The sequence below is a fragment of the Saccostrea echinata genome, unplaced genomic scaffold, assembly GCF_033153115.1.
Source record: "Saccostrea echinata isolate AGI-Se365-2 ecotype Australia unplaced genomic scaffold, CSIRO_AGI_Sech_v1 ptg000008l, whole genome shotgun sequence".
NCBI lineage: Eukaryota > Metazoa > Mollusca > Bivalvia > Ostreida > Ostreidae > Saccostrea > Saccostrea echinata.
The window spans coordinates 6,198,940-6,222,156 of NW_026889757.1; the positions used below are offsets into that span (position 1 = coordinate 6,198,940).

The 23,217-nt window shown below is 33.8% G+C and overlaps 1 protein-coding gene and 1 pseudogene across 1 annotated transcript; one reads left to right on the top strand and one right to left on the bottom strand.

The window, feature by feature from the left end:
* Positions 1–1,156: 1,156 nt before the first annotated feature.
* On the bottom strand, positions 1,157–18,642 carry LOC133181326 (WD repeat-containing protein 11-like; annotated as a pseudogene).
* Positions 18,643–20,470: 1,828 nt separating this feature from the next.
* On the top strand, positions 20,471–22,371 carry LOC133181327 (uncharacterized). The gene is made up of 2 exons (XM_061315847.1): positions 20,471–20,531; positions 21,067–22,371. Exon 2 carries the CDS (start codon positions 21,067–21,069, stop codon positions 22,321–22,323), a length of 1,257 nt encoding a protein of 418 aa, XP_061171831.1. The 5' UTR covers positions 20,471–20,531; the 3' UTR covers positions 22,324–22,371.
* Positions 22,372–23,217: the final 846 nt, after the last annotated feature.

Genomic DNA, 23,217 nt, shown 5'->3' on the forward strand with positions numbered 1-23,217 from the left:
CTCCGCTATGACAAATATTCCAAGAATTTGTAGATTAAAACTGAAACAAAAAAAGCTGGGATGTCAACGAATATTTGATTATTCATTCGATGAGTTGATATTCGAATGAGAATCTACGATTCGATTATTTGTTTCTTTCCCCAGATTTCACAAGAAAGAGATAACTATGATTTATTTCGAGGACAACAAAATGAAACCCTTCTTTGTCAGTCTAAAATGTGTGAAGAGTTTACTTGACAAAATAAATTCATTGATCATTGAATTACTTGTTTTATAGAATCATTCTGTAAAACCATAAAGGGATCAGTTTCACAATAAATTGCGACGATTACTTATCTCGGGTTGTACATATTCCAAATTTTAAAAATCATTTTCGGGAAAATTGTCCTGCTTATGTTTTGAAAACATTGAATCAACGATTACAACTCTTATTGGGTATATAATTGTAATTAGTTACATGCAATTTAATCTGAACAGTAAACGAAAATCTTGCCCTTGGTAAGATGATCAGTTCATCATTTAGAGCTTCAAGATATATATTTTGAGAATTATATTTCGGATGTTTACATGTACACTCAAATCAATATATTTATTTCAAACATCGACAAATAGCAAATGTAAAATTCCTTACTGTACACCTACAAAATTCTACACCCAATTTTTCTTCCAAACCTGTCATGAGGGTAAGATGTTGCATATATAAATTTAACTAAATCTTATCGAATATATTCGAATACTTTCATTGAATATTCGAATATGAATTATTGACAAAGTTAACATCCCTAACAAAAAAGCCATCATAATAAGATACCTCCGAAATGCATTAAATCAACATACATGTACAATATACGTCGAATTATTGAACAAAGTTTTTTTCCCTATAAAGTGATTAACATTGAAATTTTGAGAACACCTCACTTTTCATTTTTATGAAAGGGGAGGGATTACGTAAAAAAGTATATACAGTGCTGTAGTATATATCCAGTGCTGAAATATATATCCAGAATACATATTTACGAAATTTTTTATTCGAGCAAAATTTAATGAATATATAGAGAATGTAAATTTAAACAAATTTATAATAAAAAATAAGCATATCCTTCATTGTTTTAATACAATTTTACAGTGATGCTGTGACTTGGTTTATAAATCTAAATTTCTCCTGTATTTTTCAATCTTTGGAGTGTCAATCTACAAACGCCAACCCCAATCGCTCTACATGTGAATGGTATTTTTCCCTGACCGTTTCGGCATCACCTGAACAAAAGATTTGACAATGCACAAATAAAAACACAGTAGTCCAATGTGGAAAAAATCAACATTATTCTACACATTATGTACATAGCATCTATACCTTTTGCCAACTGGAATCCGAGTTCCTGGCAGGCATTGAGAAAGCATGCCGCCGTTTCTATATATCCAATGTAGTGAAGAGTTTTCAAGACGTCGTCAAACTTTGCCTGTGACATCATTATGAGAATAGCATGCAGCTGCAAGGAGGAAATCAGATCATAAAGAAAATATTGGGAGGACTGAGTTTTTTTATATAGATAACCAAATTTCATATTAAATCTTTACAATCGATTGATTCAGTAAAATTTAGGAAAACTTACCATTTGTTTAGTCGATGTCAAATGTTCTATCCATTTTGAAAATATTTCTTCACACTCCTTCTCACTCAACATCAGCTGAAATAAAAATTGCTGAAAATTAAGTAACTATCAATGCTGTCGATAACCCCCTCCCAATAATAGTCAAACTAGATGCTTTCATGACAGTAATACCTGCACTTATCTTTGCCTCTAAATATAATCACCTTCACATTAGGGAGGAAGCCACAATATTTCTATAATTTACATAAAAATCAGATCTTGACCCCCAATTGCCCCCAGAACGAAAATAAAAATTCTGGAACCTAAATGCACATCTACAGGACACACCTAGACTTCTTTCAAAATATGATTGGGCTACTGTGAAAAATGTAAGAGGATTTCAGGGAACCAGGGTTTTTTTTGAGGGGATATCATTTTTTGACCACCTATTGGCCCCCAGGGTGGAAATCGACATTCAAAAACTACCTTGGTGCACATCTATAGGACACCATTTATCATCTTTCAAAAGACAAGTTGGCTACTGTAAAAAATGTTAGAGGAGTTCAGGGAGCCAGGCTTTTGTAGAAAATGTCATTTTAACCCCACTCGCCCCCAAGAGTGAAAATTGAAATTCTGAAACCTTATTGCACGTCTACAGGAAACTCCCAAGTCATATCCCAAATTATGTATGGGCCACTGCATAAAATGTAAGAGGTGTTCGGGGAATCATGTTTTTGTTGAAAAAAAAGAGACGTTTTTGACCCCCTATCCCCCACCGGGGGTGAAATTCAAAATTCCAAATTCTTATTGCACATCTACAGGACAACACCAATCATATTCATAAAGATTAATTACTTACTGCAAAAATATAAAAGAGTTCGGGAAACCAGGTTTTTTGTAGAAAAAGTTTTGAACCGCAATGGTACCCAGGGTAAAAATCGAAATTCCGAAACCTTTTCGCACATCTAGAGGACACCCCCAATCACATTCCAAAATATAAATGGGGTGTTGCAAAAAATGTAACAGAAATTCAAGGAACCAGGTTTTTATAGGGAAAAAAACATTGTTTTTATTAACCCCCATTTTGTCACCAGAGTGAAAAAAGATTCATTTCAAAAACATTTTGCAAATGTTTAAGACACCACCAATCATATTCTAAAAAATGAGTTGGCTACTGCTTAAAATGTAAGAGTAATTCGAGGAAGAAGATAGTGTGACAAAGAGACGGAGGGGTTGACCAAGAGAACAAAATACCCAAAGTTTCTCTATAAAATAAGCGGGTATAATTATCCAAATGCTTTTCTATAAATTTTTAAACAGATTTTTTAGTTCCTTCATCAAATCATACCTTAGCCAGCCATGCTGCTTGCTCCCATTGGTCATATGTCTGTAGATATTTACATGCATCCAATACTTTACCCAGCAGACACAAAATTATCACACCCTCTAAAAATCAAATTATTGATGCAGCATTTATCTAAATTTATAAAACGTAAGTTAATGGTTCATTCTGGTATTTTTTTAAAATTCTATTTACCTTGTAGTTTTCCGGAAATGATTAGATGGGTGGCTACAAGTTTGAGTGTGCTTTGAGCTGTGCTGTTTGTTCTATCGCATGACAGTAGACAAGCTCTGAAAACACCAATAGAATATGTGCTTCATCCTTCACAAGATTCACAGACAAAACTTAGCAGCCTTTTTGTATAAAATATGCGTCATGAGAGCAACACTAGCACCATGATTGGCCACTCGCAGTGGGTAACACATTACAGACAATACAATGATTAAAGAGAAAAAACCTTATTCTTCCGGTCTAATGCAATGATGACCACTTTCGATTTCGTCAGAAATTTCTTATTTTTCTTAAAGACCAGCAGAGAAACGAATAAAAAAAAGAGCATATCTGTAGGATGAAGCAATATTTCCAGACTATATTAAATTTTGTTGTAGTTTTGGACAAGTAGATTGACAGAGTGACAGACAATGATGCTAAAACCAAAGTATTTCTTCTAATTAGGCAAGGTCGACATGATAGTTAGGACTTCAATAAAAACAGAAATATACAAAGTTTTATATATAAGAAAGAATTCAATCAGTTAGATTTAGGGAATTGCAGATTAATCGATTATTTATTTTATTGCTTAAAAACACTGATAAACAAAATAATACTGCAGATAGTCTTCACGGTACGATCCGGATTGAAAATCCGTTTCCAGTAAAATTTTAGTTGCCTCCTCCACTCTTCCCATCATCGTGAAGTTCTGAATGCATCTTCGTCTGTCTGTTTGTGTTTTTCTTTTTTTACTGTGTTGCTCGACTCTGTGAAGTTGTTGTTTCTAAGTAAATAAAGACATTGTTAACCAAATTCAAACCAACACTACCATATTTCATACTAGTAATTATCTTTTTTTTTCTTTTTAAAGAAAGGAAATTTCTCCAAATTCAGGTCGCCTGCGTGGCAAAGTGGTTGGACCAAAAGGTCTCAACGTTTTCTATCAGAATCTCTGAGTAGGGAGTTGATCCTTACGCTGCAGGTACGAATTCACCTGCGGGAATGGGTTCCATCTGATAAGACTTAATGAGACGAGGCAATGTATTGCAGTAGATGCTGGCACGAAAAAGATAGCTCGCTGCTTAATGTACATTAGTGTCAAGTAAAGTCTCATTTCGCAGCCTTCAACCAGTAATTAGTTGCGTTCAAATGAGAGAAATATTTAGGCTTGAGCAATGTGGGATCTTTTTCCTGTCAACATGTACTGCTGTACATGAGATCTCAATTTTCAAATACATATATTTCTGAAACTTTGTTTACCCAATAGCAAGACTGAGGTCGTAAACAGTCAAGACACGCCTCACTACAAGTAGAATGATTGTCCTCTGTACTTCCGGTTTCCAAAGGTACTGGATCATCGTCAATCGAAAGAAGGAGAGGGTCTTTTCGCTGCAAGGTCAAAACGAAGATGAAGTGAGAGTTTTTATATTTTGTGTTGATGAACTCTTACACTAAAAGATATTATATTTCAGTTTTTTCCTCTACATCAAAAACATCGCATACAATTAGTCAGCATTTCAATTTATTTAGGATATCCGATCCTCATATGCAGCCTTCAACAAAAATTAATGTTTTATTGAAAAAGTCCTTACATGATTCTAGATGAACGGTCTTGTAAAAAAAAATAAACATTTGCACCTCATAAAATTACCCTCAAGAACACATTTGAGAGGAATGAAATTTACTTTAATCTTGCTTTAGATAGCAATGTTTATTAGCATGAAATGATATTTTGAAGTGATCTGTGATATCTTGCAATGATATCACATGCTTTTTATACTAAAAGTATGTATTTCAGAACAAATTAAGTTAATAGTACTAAACTACTGCATATGCATAAAAAAAAAGAAGATGGGCGTCCTTACATGATTCAAGATGAACGGTCTTGTAAAAAAAATTAGACATTTGCACCTCATAAAATTACCCTCAAGAATACATTTGAGAGGAATGAAATTTACTTTAATCTTGCTTTAGATAGCAATGTTTATTAGCATGAAATGATATTTTGAAGTGATCTGTGATATCTTGCAATGATATCACATGCTTTTTACACTAAAAGTATGTATTTCAGAACAAATTAAGTTAATAGAACTAAACTACTGCATATGTATAAAAAAAAAAAAGAAGATGGGCGTACAAGGCGAGCGCAATGCCTATTGTGCAGCAAACATAAAGGTGAAAAATTAAATCTCAATTTTAACAAAATTTTCTTTGAAATTTCATCTAACATTAAAGTCTACTTATGTAAATCTCCACAATTTGCAAAAATCTCATAAATATTGAAATTATTTGCCTGTGAAATAGCATACACACTAAAGAGGGCAAAAATGATCATCTTCCATACTATAACACAATTTTTCGATACGAGTTGGTCTTCGCTCCATTTTTTTGAAAGTATATCCTCAAAGTATGTATAAAAATGCACATTTTTACATAGAGCAATGACCCACTATACCTTAAAAACATACTTTTATGACACAACATTCGCATCTTTCCGAGAAATACTTCAAGTCCATTTAGTTAAAAGTCAAACCACAAACATAATTTAAATGCCACTATTCATCAGGAGTTGTGTAGCGTATTGGTTAGCGTGTTAGTCTCAAAGGAAATTGATACTCAGGATTTTTTCATTGCTAGGGTTCGAACCCCACGAATACCACAATAATTTTTGCCGAGAGAATTTTCCTCGGAAAAGTTTTGTTTATCATAATTTCATAAATTTTAATAATGAGAACTTTATTCTAAATACTAAATTCACAAAATTTACGCCTTTTTCATCCATCTCCTTTTATATGAATGTCTGGATACCTATATTTTTATCCTTAAATATACCTATTTATCAATTAACTTGAAAATGCATAATTTGTGGTTTTATTCTGTTATTTTTCCTGAAAATATGTATTTGATAATTTTCCCTCTGTCATATGATGAACTTTTAAGAAATAAAATTGGTACATTCACATTACATTGTGAATTTTTTGGTCATTTTTAATTACTTAATTGCTGATTTTCAGAACCTGAGGATCAGACTACCTTACATGGCCAGAAACAACATTCATACTTTTACTTTTACAATTACTATGCTCTACCAATGACACACACATGTGTAATTGTCAATTTTACAGATGTATAATCTCATTGCAATTTATGATGTTTGCTTTTTTAATTTAACATCGATGCTATTGAAACAGATTCAAAATCTTTTCACTAAAAATTAAGCTCACTGGATTATCTCGTTGATCTTTTGCACGATTTAAAAAATACAAAGCTGCTGTCCAAAAGTTAACGTCAAATTCATCTCCTAATAATCTGAAAAATACATTTAACATTAAAATATATCGATTTTTAAAAGATAAAAAAAAATTATTTAAATGTTCAGTCTTGTGGAAGCTTAAATGTATATAAATTGTTGTTTATCACTTATTAACTCATGTGATCTTCACATTCCTTATGAAATACAAAGGGTTAAGTCATAAAATGAACAAAAGTTTACTTTGTTCCAAGATTTACTCTATTATGCTACGTGAAAGAATTACCAAAATTAATAGTTTTATACCCTCAAAGATTAAAATTACTTGAAAGTACTTAAGGCCCAATGAATAAATCTTCCTATGCAAGCATGTATTCTGATAATTTAAAAATCTTTTTAATAAACATTGCTACTCTACATATGCTTCAGGTGACATATTTTCAACTCACCGTGCTGCTGTCAGACACCTCTGTGCTGTGCTACATTTTTGTTTTGTTAAAGACTGTAATGTTTCTCTATAATAGAAATAATCTAGAAATATATTAATTCATTTACCACATCGAATACTAGTAATTCTTTAGCAAAACCACCCTCAGACACAGAATACAAACCCATTGATACACCGCAACTGTTCGTCTATGGCTTTTTTCATGTAAGCTTTGTCAGCAGTAAGACTGTACTCTATAGTTGGAGATGTGGTATTTTGTAGGAGGTACTTAAGGATCAGTGAGCCTTGTACTGGTAGAGTATGTGGACAAAACACGGTATCTGTACGAATAACGTGTAAAACAAAAACTCTGTCTTGTTGGATACGTATGAGTCAGTGCTGAACTTCAAAGTTTAAAAATGAAAGGCATATCTTACATGTGCGTATTTTTTGTTGGACACTCTGATGAAAATAATTCAAGATAAATGTATATACACTTGACAAAGATAGCCGAAATGTTTTCTGATCAACCATATTCTTAGAGTATTTAAAAGGTTTGCTAAGAAGACAATTATAGAGATGCATTAACAATTTTCCTGCACGTGCATCTTCTCTCGAACACTAAATATTTCGTGGCATACTAGTATGTACATTATGCATAAGGATTCCAGTAAGATTAGCATTTTACCAATTAAATTTCTCTGATTCCATGAACACGTAACTTTTGATGACGTAATATCTACCACGTGGATCGATCCATCGTCCATTACCATGGAGATGTGATTGAGATCCGCCCACTCTAACAACTGAACTTTTGGCATGGATTTGCCGTGTTTCATAGAAGCCAGAAGGATTAACTGAAAACAAGAATTGCATAACAATTTTTTATATATCCATAATTGATTCTCTTTTTTTCGATGAATCATTTTTACTTGTAGAAATCACCAGACCTTATCCTGGGACTGAGAAAACAGCCAAATGTCTACCCCCTGATCGTACAGTACAGCGAACCGATGATCTTTGGTGCTGGGGTTAAACAGAATATTCTTCAGTCCTGTGTATGGTTTATCACCAGATCGGGGTACACTATTTGATAAACAGATGATGTACACTGTAGGTAGAAATAAGGACTGTTGTTTTGATAAATTTTGTTCCCAGATAAGACTGGAGCCCATGGACAATAAAATCTATGTGAGTTGCATTGCTCTCTCTCTCTCTCTCTCTCTCCTTGTGACTCAAATGTTATACAAATTAATAATAATGATTGCAAAGGTCATTTACCTTTTTAATTTTTTCTCCGTCAGATTCCACAAACAAAGCACGCCAGTTATGTCCCCTAACAACAACATGTCATCTTTCATAGCGATGTGGGCCACTGCCGCCATGCCATTTACCTAGGAAACATTTTTCGGCAAATCTATAGAAAGTGCATGGTATTTTAATCAGAGATTTCAGTTACTGTAAACCTACTTTTATTTATTCGTTTATTCGAAATCCTGACCATATATTCACGAACAGAATTATATGTAAAGTGTATTAGTTATCACCTCTGGAGGAAATATGATGAGGTCAGACACCGATCTTTCCTCCAACGTTATTCTACATATCGTCCCGTCCTTGTCAGCTAGTACGCACTGTTCTTTGGCAATCTTCTTATATTCTTTGTCATGTAATAAACTGTGAAATATAAAATGGATATTTCATACAGTGTAGTAGAAACGAATAAGAAAATAATTATAACAGCATATTAATATTGCAAGGGCCACAGTGGCTCACGTTTACAGAGCAGCCATAAAAAGTCATGATTATTGGGTAAAGATCCAATAGGAATGATTTAGAAACTGTAGTCATGCCCTCTTTCCCTTAAATAGGAAACTTTGCTTTGATTCGAATGTAGCCCCACCCCCAACCCGGGTCAAAATCTTGGATCCGCCCATGCATTACTTGGCTATATCGTCTTGAGTCATGTCTGTGATTTCCTTGTTAATTCCTCTCTGACTCAGTTGTCTGACCACTGTCTTCCAGCTACACATGGGGGCCCAGGTCTGAAAAAATATCAAATACACATTTCTTGACTCCACTTTGCTCACTTGTATATTAAGATTATATTTGAGATATATTCTAAAGGAAAGAGAGAAGTTTACCAGTGCTTTTGGTTGAGGGAAGTTTGTTGGCATTTCTCTCAATAAAGATCTGGTTTGTAGACACCATACTTCCAACGGCTGCGATTTGAAAGCAATCACAACATATTGCCTAAATAAAATTAAAAAAAAAAGACACTATCGTATTTTCTCAGAGTCAACGACAAATTCTTTTCGTTTAAATGTACTGCAAGAGAGAAAATGGTTGCAACGACTTTCACGTTTACTACATGAAAAGGAAGATAACAAACAATGATCGATCTCAAAAAATCTATAGCTACAAACAATGCAAAGTTGTAAACAGGGCATAAAACACGGACCCCAGGAAATTTCTGAGGTGGGATCAGGTGCCTAGGAGGAGTAAGCATCCCCTGTTGACCGCTCACACCCGCAGTGAGCCCTATGTATTGATCAGGTAGAAGGAACATTCCGTGGTCAAATTTAGTGCAAAAACAAAGGTCTAACAATTGGTATGAAACACGTCCAAAATACGACTTAATGATAGGATTTATTGTTCTTGAGTATCGAATAAGTTGGGAAACACCATATGCAGATGATAGCAGAATATCACTACATAAATAAGGAAAGTTGACGATGGGAAAGCTGAAGTCATCAAGTTTGTCATACAATTATGCTGTTAGTTGGCCCCTATCGTCTATAGTCAGTAAAACATCCAAATATGAAACAGATGTGTCAGACTCTATGGTATCTTTTCTTGTTCACTGGGATATATAGCGAATCGACATATGAATTTTAAGTAACTACCGTTAATTGATAAAACGTTGTCAATATATCTGATTGTCGAGTTGAAGGCTACAACAGGTGTTTTCTTCTTCTCATGTAGAAGATTTTGAATAAACTCTGCTTCTTGATTGATAAAAAAAACATATCATTCCTATTCGAAAACATACAATTCCTATTCGATAATTTTGTCTAGAATGACAAGATTATCGAATAGGAATCGTATGTTTTCGAATAGGAATAACAAGATTATTGTATTTACCGGTAAATCACATAATTATCGAATAAGAATGACAAAATTATCGAGTAGGAATGACAAAATTATCGAATAGGAATCACGTTTTCGAATATGAAAGACACGTTATCGAATAGGAAACACATGATTTCGAATATGAATGATATACTGTGATATTTTAGAATAGGAATCACATTTCTTCCAATACAATTTATCGAATAGAAATGACAAATTATCGAATAGGAATAACATTTTTTCGAATAGGAATAACAACCTATCGAATAGGAATCACATTTTATCGAATAGGAATGATATATTTTAGAATAATAAATTTGGCTATAATAAATTATTCTTTGAATAAAAATAACAAAATAAGTATAATAATGCCACGTTTTATACGCCATAATCGTCCTTTAATTGTTTAAACGTGTGATTTTACAATAAAATTTGTTTTAACTTGTCAAAAGGCAGTAGATCTGTCCTTTGTTAATATTGACATAGCTGCATTTATATACATGTAATTTATCGAATTAATTATTTTTCAAGAAAGACAACTAATTAAACATAAAAAATTTTTTCTTTCTTTACTTTCCAGATACAGGTACAATATAGAAATCCTTTGTAAAATTTGTATTTAAAGATTTGGAAGATTTCAGTAGTACTATTCCTAAATTGATATATTCCAGTTTAAACCTCACAGCTGAATTTCACAAGACAATCATTCGGTTAAATCTATGTTGCAGAGAAATTGCAAAAGTTTATTGTTGCAAAAGACTAAATAAAACATTCTATTTTATATAAATGTAGACGCATTCCATATTATGAAGTCATAAATAAACTGCAAAGGAAAAATGTTTCGTATGGATAAAAATGATAAGATCACGCAGAAGTAGCAAAGAGATAAGTGTGGTTAAAAGTAGAACTCACCTCAGAGGAGACACTTTGATATTTGTTATCAAACTCTCTAGCTTCAGTCGATGTCTGAAGACCTCTATCAAACCTAAAAGAAGCCGTGTGGATTAAAAAGCAGCATACATGTGCATTTCTACCATAGACAACACAGCAAAATGGAGTAAAGATAGCGAAGCTTACCTGATTGAGTCCATGTGAGTAACACTTCGTTTCTACCCATTGTAGTCGAGTTTCCAGTATTTGAACACGTCCAAGACATGAGAATGTTTTGATTTAACCACTCGATGTTCCTTCAAAGAAAAGACAAAAGAATTTCATGGGAATGGTTGCTCAGATGCTCAGAGAGATAACCATTATAAAATGGTGGTAACAATCTTACACCTTTCTCGGGTTTTCGACATTTCGGTGTTCGAAATAATAACGTTATATAATAACATTTTTTATAATAATGTTTTCGACATTTCGGTGTTCGAAATAATAACGTTCAAGTTCAGGTACTTTTTAAAAGAAATCGTTAAAGAATTTTAGAATCCTTGGTTGGTTTCCTCCCACTCATATGAATGTCATTGATGCTGATAAATGACTAACTATCGAAATGAACGCTGAATTCTCTCTCAATTTGTCCTGTCTGTATGTTGAGGATTGAAATATCGCCATTGTCCATTCCTGACAATATTAACAGAAAACTTGAATGTAATATGAGGATAACAACTCACCATTTTTTTCAAAAAAGTCTTAATTAATCCCTCAAATTACAAAGGGTTAGATATTACTAGTATTCTATTTTGTTTGTTTGTTGTTTGATTATAAAAAAGATAGATGCATCTTGGTAATGTCGATTTATGTACCAAGTCTAATTGAAATCAGACCGAATATAGAATTCTTTATATGAATATAGTCTACAGGTGTACCAATCTAACTGAAATAGGACTAAAACTATTGCATGATAGAGTAGCGTTTTGAAAGAATTACAAAAATATTTCTAATTTTAGTATCCATGGAAACATAGTACATCGATAAATAGAATTATGTTTCACAGTATTTTTCTACTTTTAGACTTTTCTACCAGTTCTTATTGAAATCAGACCAAAACTGTAGGAGGATTCGAGTATTGAAAGAATTTCAAAGAAATTTCTATTCTTAGTAACCATGGAGACATTATTTCTCTTAATAAAAAAAATGTGATAAAGAATTATGTATCTTAGTGAAGTCTACCTATGTTCCAAGTCTTATTTAAATCAAAGAGAAACTATAGAAGAAGCGTTTTGAAATTTCAATTTATAGTAACGTGATGACAAGATGTTTGTTGAAAAAAATATTTAGAATTACATTTGTATGTATCTTAGTATAGTCTACTTGTGTGCAAAGTCATTATAATCAGACCAAAACTATAGAAGGAGTGGAGTTTTGAAAGAATTTCCTAGAAAATTCTATTTATAGTGACTATGGCATTATCGTTTGTCAAAATCAAAATCAGAATCATGTATCTTAGTGTAGTCTACTTATGCACCAAGTTTTATTGAATCAGACCAAACATGTAAGAGAAGTAGCTTTTGGGAAAATTTCACAAAAATTTCTATTTATAGTAATCATGGCAACATCGTTTGTCGAAATCACAAACCGGTACACAAACTTATGAATCTTGTATAATCTGCTTGTATACTATATCTAGTTCTTACTGAAAACCAAAACTGTAGGAGGAGTAGCATTTTTAAAGAATTTCAAAGAAATTTTTATTCATAAAGTTTGTCGAAAACAATAACCGGTATAGAATTATTTATCTTTGTATAGGCTACTTGTTTACAAGTTCTTACAGAAATTGGGCCAAAAGTGTACCGTAGGAGGAATTAATCTGTTGATTGAAAAATTGTTTTCAGACGGACAACAGATAGCCAGTTAGATAGATGAACGGACGGATGACGTACATCTTACTAATGCATATAAAATCTCTGCTAGTCTTTCACCAGTAAAGCTAATAATATGCAAAAGTTTGTATGTGTATGAAATTAATCATTTCGTTTAATATATACATGTAAATATACCCAGAGCCAGTAACGTCTGCTTCTGTTGACTGTTCGGGTTATTGGCTGTTGTCACCTGCTCCAGAAAGTTACTCTTGATTGTACAGATGGACGAAGGAAAACCTTTGACCATTCCCGTCATAAGGAATCGGTTTCCTTCCATCAGTAAATTCTTCTGTCCTTTTATACTCAAACCCGGCAACATGTCTTTTAGAACCAAAGCATGGGTCTAAAATTGAACGAAAAGTAGAAGAAGGACTGTAGGGAATAAATACTGTATACTTTATTTCAACAGATCGGAATGAAATATACTTCCAAATAAGGAATCCCATGTATAACATATATCAATGAGTTAATTTTTCATAGTTGTGGAGGAATCATAAAATAATATCTTTTCAATCAAGCTGCAGCAATCAGATTCTATAAGTTGGCGGATGCTTTTGTTAATCAGTTAGAGAGGATATATGTATGTATGGTTGGAATTCGTTTTAAAATCTAAACCTAAAATAAGGAGCGAAGAATTTAACAGAACCAAATATTCGTACATTTGTACTGACAAGTTCCCAGGTAATAATTTTCCCGTCACTGAATATGAGTGCTGCGCATGCCTCTGTGACCGGATGTACATTAAATCCGTAAACTGTGCTCTTATTACTGAGTCGGACAGCGTCCGACTGCCATATCAAATCATATGCTATATCAGATTTGTCTGTTTCCGTTTCGCCATACCCTGAAATAAAGAGAGTACGGTTGAAAGCATTCATTCAAGGTATGTTTTTGCAGAGATGACCAACGATTCTTTCAATTGAAGAAAGTGATATAGAAATGCTTATGGTCAATATAATTTTTTAGCTTTTATTTACATTTTCAACAAAATGGAATTGGAATTTGTTGCGGATTCGAATAGTGAGTGATTCATGGAACAGAATTTCTAAATTGAAAGTAATCTATGATTAAAGCAATTAACTGAAGATGAAGAATTGTTTTAGTATCACTGCCAAAAATGATTTCTCATATCATCCTACCCAGTTTCTGGGCATCAAGTATACAAAGACATGGTAATAATTCATTCTGTACCCCAGGTAAGTATAATGCTGTAAAAATACCAAAAAATAAAAAGAGAGTTTTTATCATTTTGATTTTCTAATATTTTCAATATTTCTGCCACAAACTATTTTCTGTTTAGGCCCTAAAAAATACTTTGTGTTTTGATTGGGAACCGAAAATATGCACTGGTTAAGATATGCCACTATCTCGTATTTACAAATGGATTATATACACCTCTGGGTTTCCGTAGTACCTGGCGTTATAGGTGTCGATGGAGTCGACACCTGACTCTCGCTGTACGTACAGTGTGACTTGTCTAAACGTCTTATACGAATGGTGATGCAGGCATTCTCGTGAAGACAATAAAGAACGTCCCTCTGCTTACAGGGCAATACCTTTTGAGACAAAGAATGATAATTATGCCATATTTTTGTAATTTTTTTGGGAAAAATTACACTACCCAGCTGTCATACATTCAAACGTTGAGCATCGCAACGATTTATTTACATTCAGAGTGCATTGTACTCCTTTATATGATTTATGGCTTTCAAAAACTTTTTTGTCAGCCGTTTTTCTTTAAGCTTTAATGTAGAATAAAAAAATTTCAATTTTTTTTTATCATATTTAGATAAAAATCAACTCACCTTAACAAAGTATGATGATTTAGAATCCAGACGAATTGTTGCCATTGTGATACAAGCTTCAATATCTATTATGTCTACTTGAGAAGGGTACACCATAAAGATCACGTGACGAATGCCCGGATGAAAGATCACTTGTAGACACTGCTGTTGTAACGATCGGTCATCTTCGGATAAGCTTTTCCTGCTGTTGAAATAAAAAAAATGAAATAATAACCTACCATGTATATGTGAAAAAAAAAAGTTTCTATTTTCAATTCATCTGAAATACAGCCTGAGGTGAATCAGCAGTTTCTCATTCATGTTCGTTAATTTTACATTCTTAATTAATGATGAAATGATTTGCAACCATTAGCATACATTTTCCGATTAAATTTCAGGTTTAAAGCAAGTCCTTTTGACATGTTTTGAGATTAGAATAAAGAGAGAAGTGACTTGGGTAAGCCCATGCGCCTATTTATTATTTACTGTTTTCCACAGTATTCTTTTCTTATTTTGGTTACTAAATAAATTGAATAATGCTCTATCCAGAGAATTTGAATAAAAAAATAACGAATCTGGAAATTTTAAAAAAAAAATGTTAGTTACTCATGAGTACTTCAGGAAAGAATTTGCTCGTTTAGTTCGTTGCATATCGATCACCCTGGTTATGGTTCAAATATTTTATATAATATAAAAATCAAATATAAAATATAATTCTTCTTTGCAATCGAAGGTTGTCGATCCGCTCCTGTTTTCACTCAATGGTGAAACGAGAAGAGAAGAGCAGCTGATCGTCACCCATTGCTAGCAAAGATGAGTTCGATGATGAATTTATCTTTTTTTTATCTCTCGGTTGTAATAGTGTTCTGACCTTGACCTTGATTCACCGGTCCCTGTGATGAGTGATGTCGTCATATTGATGAGTTTATTGAGAGATGACGAGTTCCTTTTCATATTCCCTTGCTCATCTACAGACTGTGAGACCTCTGAAGCTATAAGTAATCCAGCATGAATTTAATTTTTAATAAGAATTATTTTATGAAAATTATCCATACAGTATACGTTCATGTGGATGAATTCCAAATGTGGAACTAGAATTTTGTGTACTTTGGACAAAATGAATATATCACCCCTTCCCTAGCTATATCCGTTGCAATTACCAGGCACGTAGTGTCGTTTTTGGAAGTGGGGAGTCGGCAGCCAGAAAAAAAATTGACAACTTGCTGAAAAAAAGGGGGAATGTCTCTAAAATCCTATTTCGAAAGAGGGTGGGGTGGGGTTCCAACTTCCATACATTACCACTAACCCCGATTTGACTATGCTGCAACAAAATGGGGGTGGGAGGAGCAACCAGCCTTTAAATGAACATTTTCAACTGTTGAGTACATAATAAATTATCCTATTCCCTACTGTCTGTGAGCTCTGTTCATTTATTACTCTGTCTTGATTTCGATACTTTTTCAGTTACCTCGACATAAAAAAATGTGACTTAAAGTCAAAATAGACCTTAAAATCACGCATAAACAATAAACATAATCTCATACTGGTCAGTCAAGTTTTAAAGGAATGGCGCAAACACATTTTTAACCAAACAAAAAACAAAACAAAAAAAATTGGCAAAAATAGGGGAAGACGTACGTAACTAAAACACATTAATTATCTGCTATTTCTAAAAAAAAATTATTGCTATACTTTTAAAAAGTGTTTCCAATGTATATTTATACTAAAAAAAAAGTCGAACATTTCCAATGTTTTACTGACCGGTGATGTTCAAAAAAAAGAAATCGACGTTGGACAGCTGAGTGAGATGTTGGACGTGTCGATTAGATACTGGATCGCTGTGACGTTTTTTACATCACACTGCAGGCAGGATCAACTATATCTTATTTGCATTCGTTAGTGTTCGACAGTTACGGAATTGAACAAGTTTAAATCCGCAATAGGGTAAACGAAATTTACATCAAGTATCGCAAACATGAAAACCAGTGCAAGATATGTCAAAATACATAGTACAAGGTATAAGAAAACATTGACTGTATTCTCGGGCGAAATGCGTTTAGCCGAACTCTGGAATCAAACCGTTTGCCTTCAGCATAACGGCCTCAGGCAATCAGTTTGGTTCTTGGGTCCGACAAAACGCAGGTTACCCTCGAACCCTGTCAATAAATGTATAGTATTGTATCATTCTTTATGAAACTGCAAATATTCAGTGTGTCTGAACTTATATAATACCTAGTGTCTTAACTTACAAGGTCCATTTGTCCCATAAAAACTGATCCGTTTGTATTTCTGAGACGGTGGTGCTTTTGGATGAAGATCTTCTATCAGCAGAATGTTACTGTCCTCGCAAAGAACTGACAAAAAAGATGCTTGAATTTATGTTCTAAAGTAAGTTTGAAATTGTGTTCGATGAAGAATAAGTTTTGGAATGATGTCATATGTACTTCAGACACATTGCAAGACTTGAGTTCTGCTTTCAATCCAATACTCTCCGATTGATTTGAAAGTTTTTGACTTCTTTTAGACATTAAAAATACAAGTATATAGATTGACTATTTCTTAATTACTAGTTAGAGCAAATATTTTTAAGAAGAGTGTACATCTGCAACTATCTTCAGAATTAAACCCTGAAAATCTTTTCATCCAGAAAATGTGGCATCGAATGCAACACAGTTTAGATGACATTTTCTAAAATCATGCACGATTCTTAGAGGATATATACACTTGTTGCAGTATTAATCAAATTTTCTTATAGTCCTTTGTCTATGTAGATTTACTTACATATTGCATTGTTTTTGTTGAATGGGTCAATGCATAAATTTGACAATGGTTCCGGAAAGGAAGCTTTCCAAAGTTGTGATGACGTAAGAAAGTCCCACATGATGACATCACTTTTGTTATATAATGCTAGAATGGTCGCTTCGCTTGTCTCTTGGTTCGTTATCCAGGTAATATCTGAAAGATCAGCAAATAAGAAAAAAATTAAAGAAAAAAGGAAAGATAAAATATTTTTGATTAAAAGACTGGGATTGTCTTCTCTCTTCTAACTTCTGCTTGTGAACCCCCGCCCCCTTTTTCTTTGAATAAATAAGGCGAAACACATTTTAAGAAATTGATAAATGCTTTTACCACACTTTATTTAGTTGATATCGTACCGTGTTTTTGTTTTGGTTTTGTTTTGTTTTGATTTTGTGTGTGTGAGGGTGTGTGTGTGTGTGTTAGTGGTGTATTTATATACCTCGCACAGATCGTCCTTTGCAGACAAATGTTGCCTTCGTCTCTCCTTTTGTGACGTTCCACAGCATGACGTTACCTTGTGTGTCACCTGCAGCCAGCGTTAAAGTGTAAGGATTGACAACCACATCGTGGTGTATATCCTCCGGTTTCCATTTAACCTGAGTCAATTATCCGGTACTTTCAATGTATTTTGAAAGAAAATATTGAGGAAAATTTTCGGTTTTTTTTTTTGTTTTTTTTTTTTGAAATTCACTTAGTACGCTTATAAATCTTTAATTCCAAATAACTCCACCTTTGAATTATCTTAGAGGGATAGAAATAGGTTTTCGATCACAGGAAAAGTTTTTGTGAAAACATGCTTTACACTACTAATATATGAATTGTAACTACATACTTACACAAGTAACGTATCCCTTATGTACACCAAGTACTTGAGTAACCTAGAAAAAAGATGTAAATGTTGATTTTTTTTTGTCAGACGAAATTGCATTAAAATTAATCTATTTTGCCATTGGTCAATATCAACCTGAGAAGAAACTGGATCCACCACTACAACATACTGATGTGATCCATACGCCACCAATCCTGGCCAACCCCTATGACGAAATCAAAATTAATACTGATGAAAGTTGTATGATACATGCTCAGAAATTCTCAGATACTTCTTTGGAAGTCATAACAGACAATAAAGAAAAGTATACAGAACTATAGATAGGGATTACAGCAATCTGTTATAGGCTCAATATAATCATGTTCATGAATTGTTAGATCCACCCCCTTAATAATAATTTGAACTTACCAATCACACGCCCCTCTGTTTTGCGGATGAGAAGTTGTGGTGATTATTTTTGGTGAAAGCGCCATTTATATTCTTATATCTTAAGTACGAACTTTAACATATTAATGCATCATTATATTAGACTTGCATATTTTATCACCGTTATCGAAGTCCTTGTTGGGTCCGTATCTAATGGGTTATCTGTGAAAATATTTATTGCTGGGTGTTATCACTTGTAATATCTACAGTATTTTAGCAGATTGTATACAGTCATATAGCTCAATTCTACAGCACAGGGATTTTTCAAAGTAATGGGGACCAACTAAAAAAGGGGTGGGGTTATAATAAGTAATACGTTAGCTCAGAGTTGACGAAAATCAGCATATATACATGTATATATAGCTAAATTGCAATGCTCCGGAGAGGAGTATTCGTAAGAGGATTTGAATTAGAAAAATCTATCAACCCCCCCCCCCCCGCTCTCTCTCTCTCTCTCTGAATTTTTTCCTCATAGATGAATGGATAAATGAACGTATCTACTCTTCAATCTCCCCACAAATTCTGAATTCACTTCTATGTGATAAAATCTGAAATGTTAAAAAAATGAGTATTCCGGGAGGTGTGGTGCTCTACAAGTAAATGAATTCTTTATACATGTAGTACATTGTTCTGCTCTAATAACTCGACAAAACTACTCTGGTTTTTTTTTTAAAGTTTCAACTTAAAGCAAGTCATTTATATTCGTTTGGCCATTCTTGGTGGGAAGGGGATGAGGAGGTGTCTAATGACTTCATGTATTACATGCGCGGATCCAGAAATTTTTTCCAACAAAAAAAGAGGGTGTTCATCCACTAAAAAAAATAAAAAATAAAAACTCTGATTAAGAATTTCTTGACAAACACTAAGTAAAAATAATTGTCCGAAAGTCCTATCTGGGGGATACAGGGGTAACCCGCTATCCTTATTATATATGCCTCTCCTTGTAAGGGATTTTGCTTTCAATGGGAGGGCGAGATCATTTTTTTTAATACTTCACTATATGAATTTAATAATTCTGAAAATCCCGTGTGGAGGAAGAGGGTTCGGGACCCCCTGACCCTTCTCCTCTTGTTTGTTAAGTTTAGGTTATCTTGAAAGGAATTAATAATAAAATGTTTATTTGTTGTTAAAAATAGTAATTTGTAAGTAGAAATTAAATGCTTATTACATATATTATATTTTTAAAGAGAGGGCAGACCTCCTATCATTATCTTGCAAAAAAAAAAAAAGAAAGAAAAGAAAAGAAAAAAGAAACGCAAAAAAATCTGTATTTCGTTCACTCTTGGAGACTGCATAGCCTAGATTTTAAAAAGTAATTATCCCCTACTGCCCTTTTCTACTTCTAAATTTGTGAATGGATATGGAAATTTGGTTGAAATGCATGCATAAAGGTTTTAAAAGTATTTAACACAGGTGCTGGTGTTGTTAAGATAGAAGCCGAACATGAATACTTGAGTTTGACTATATACTCCCAATTCAGTTAGATTTTCTGAGATTATTGCTTTTTTACTCTTTAAAAAAATCGCTAGTATTTTTAACTGTGAAAAATATAGCTTTATATATAAGCAACCCCCCCCCTTTTTAAAAATACATTATGCATAAGTATATGAAAAAGTTGAAGAACAACGTCTCATGCGCATCAACCATAAAACTGCCCCAAAAGCCCCACGCCCCCTTCCTTGGAACCTCAATTCAGAGTAAATTGTTCAAACTCCGCCCACTTTCTTCTGTATTGAAACCAATGGGCGGGTTTTTCGAATTTGACAGTACGTAAACTTGTCAAGGTGAATTTTACCCGGAAAAGGCGAGCATTCCGTTCAAATAATGCTACTCTTTTCAGGGATTCATATATAAGGTACCAAGAACACGAGGCAGCGTATTTCATTGGGCGCCAAGAAAAGGAAGAAGTCGATTTAAGGAAAATTGTAACAATAAGGTAAGCATTCAGTTTAACAAGGTTGAAACATTTTAAAATGTTTAGCATTTGTAAAAAGTAGGAATATTTTAAGAAGTTAAGCGTTTGTAAAATAAAGTGAAAAGCAAAGCAGCGAAATTCTGTATTCAAGTAATTAAACAAATGAATTTACAAATATTCACAAGAACTGTGTTAAACCTAATGGTTAAATAGGAAAGCCTATTTAAATAAGTGAGTTTTTAAATTATAATGTCTTTTTGTCCAAGTTCCTAAAAATCTCCGGCATATTTTCTCGAGTTGTCATTTATAACCTTATTAGTGACAGTACTATTTGGACTGGGAACGAGTTCTCGCAAAACGGACAAAAGCTATAATTTAACATGTAAAAAAAAAAAAACTTTGGTCTTATAGGTTATCATTATATATGCCCTGGGATAATTTCATTTTCATCATTGTTGAAATATTCTTCAGTGAAAAACTTTTCGTGTAGCGTTGTGTCGAACCTAATTTTGATTTCTTTAGAGCAAAATAACATTGTCCTATTGCTCTTTTACAGATGAAGGTACAGTTCGGGGCGTTCCTTGCTCTAGTGGTAACATCAGTAATATTCGCACAGACCGGAAATGACATTGTGGACAATGGCATCACCGCTGGCACCGAGTTGGCGCAAGCAATCGGCGACAGGCAATTTGCAACCACCATGGGGAAACTGGCAACTAGAGTTGGTCCATATCTTGGCATGGTGGGTCCGGCGATTGGGATTATAGCCGCTATAGCTGGTATTCAAGAAGAGTCCGCAGAGCTGAAATTTATGCGTGATATGTTGTCCAAAATCGAAAATCGGTTTGACCAAGTTGATCGAAGATTAGATGAAATCGCTCGCAAAATGGACTGGAACCGTGTTAGAGTCCAATTTTTTACCTTTGAAAAGAAAATAAAGGCCATGAAAATGGAATTGGATAAGTTCTATAATGCCAGTGGTAGTGATTTTACGAGCTTTAGGGATACTTTCGCTACTGTTTATGAATGCGTGTACGAGAACAGCGCCCAAATGTTATACAATCACATCGTATCTCATGGATCCACGTTTTCCAGTAACGTTCTCACGGAAGCAGTGCAGGCTAACCAAAACGACCGGCGCGATATACAAACGTTCATGTTGGGGCTGACCAAACTTATTCTTGTGGGAAGTCAGGTTGAGATGGCGTACTACAAAATCAAACACCCCAACTCTCTCAAGGGCCATGAACAAAAATGGACAGGTCAAATCAACGAAATGCGAAAGGCTATGGAAAAAGTGGACCGAGATCTTACGAACAACTTCAGGGATGTAGCAACCAACGACGCCAAACACATTCTGACATTCAACAAAGGCAGTTCCAAGTCAGCTGTAGCCAATAAAGTATATGAAAAACTAACACAGAAATTCTACTGGCGCAACTGGTTCGTAGCTGTCTACAATGACATCGCGGGCGGGAATAACCACTGGGTATGGCTATGTCATGGCGCTGCAGTCTTTCGTCACAGCGGCTTTAACTTATTGTTGGCAAGCAACCCCAAAGGAACGGGAACTTTGAACGCCTCCTCGGCACGTAGTCTCCTGAGAAATGCAAAATATACATCGAGGAATTTTTGGGGTACGAAAACCTTGGGCGCCTCGGATGTCTTCAAGAACATCAAGTTCACTCGGAACTGCGGCCAATACAGTGGGGTAGGCGTTGTGAGGAGCAACGCAAACTTCTCTCCGAAATCTGAAAGCAATCGATATGTGCAAGAAAGACGAGGTCCCTACTATTTGTTTATGTTCCATTAACTTTGATGGTAAAAAATTGTTCTCTGAAATAAATATGGGTATTAGTGATCAGTGTGTTTTCTTTCTTCTTAAAGTTTGTATAAGCTGTGAAATATTAAGCATTTTCAACTTTGCTGAAGTGAAGATGTTTATGTATAAAAATTCAATAATTATTTTTTTTTAAATAAATATTGCATATATTTACTTTATGAATCGCAAAATTTAGCAGTTTTGTCTCGAAAAGAGCCAAACTCAAATTTGAACATTGGTATGAAGGCAAGGAACTTTAAAAGGTCATGTGAACACTATCATTATTCAGAAGCATTTTTTTTAGTTAAGAGGTAAATGTGGCATTTTAAACAAAAACAACAAAAAACAAATTCATTTTTTTAGATTTAAAATAACTAACTTTGCCTATGTATTGTATTAGTCAAACATGCCAGAAAAATCGTGGAACACTCCTTCATACTCGTCGTAGAATCACATGACCTCCAAGGGATTGGTTAAAGGAGATGGGCGAACATAGCGTGCAGAAAGCATATAGCGTCAGATACTAGTACATAAAAATCATGTTCAGTTTGTGAATTTAGTATTTAGAGTAAAGTTCTCATTATTGAAATTTTTGAAATTATGATAAACAAAACTTTTCTGAGGAAAATTTTCTCAACAAAATTTATTTTTATTAAAAAAAATTAATGTGATATTCATGGGGTTCGAACCCTAGCATTAAAAATCCTGAGTATCATTTTCTTTCAAGACAAGCACGCTAACCACTAGACTACACAAGTCCTGATGAAGAGTGGCATTTAAATCATGTTTGTGATATGACCCTTGACTTAATGGACTTCAAGTATTTCTCGAAAAGATGCGAATGTTATGTCATAAAAGTATATTTTTAAGGTATAGTGGGTCAAT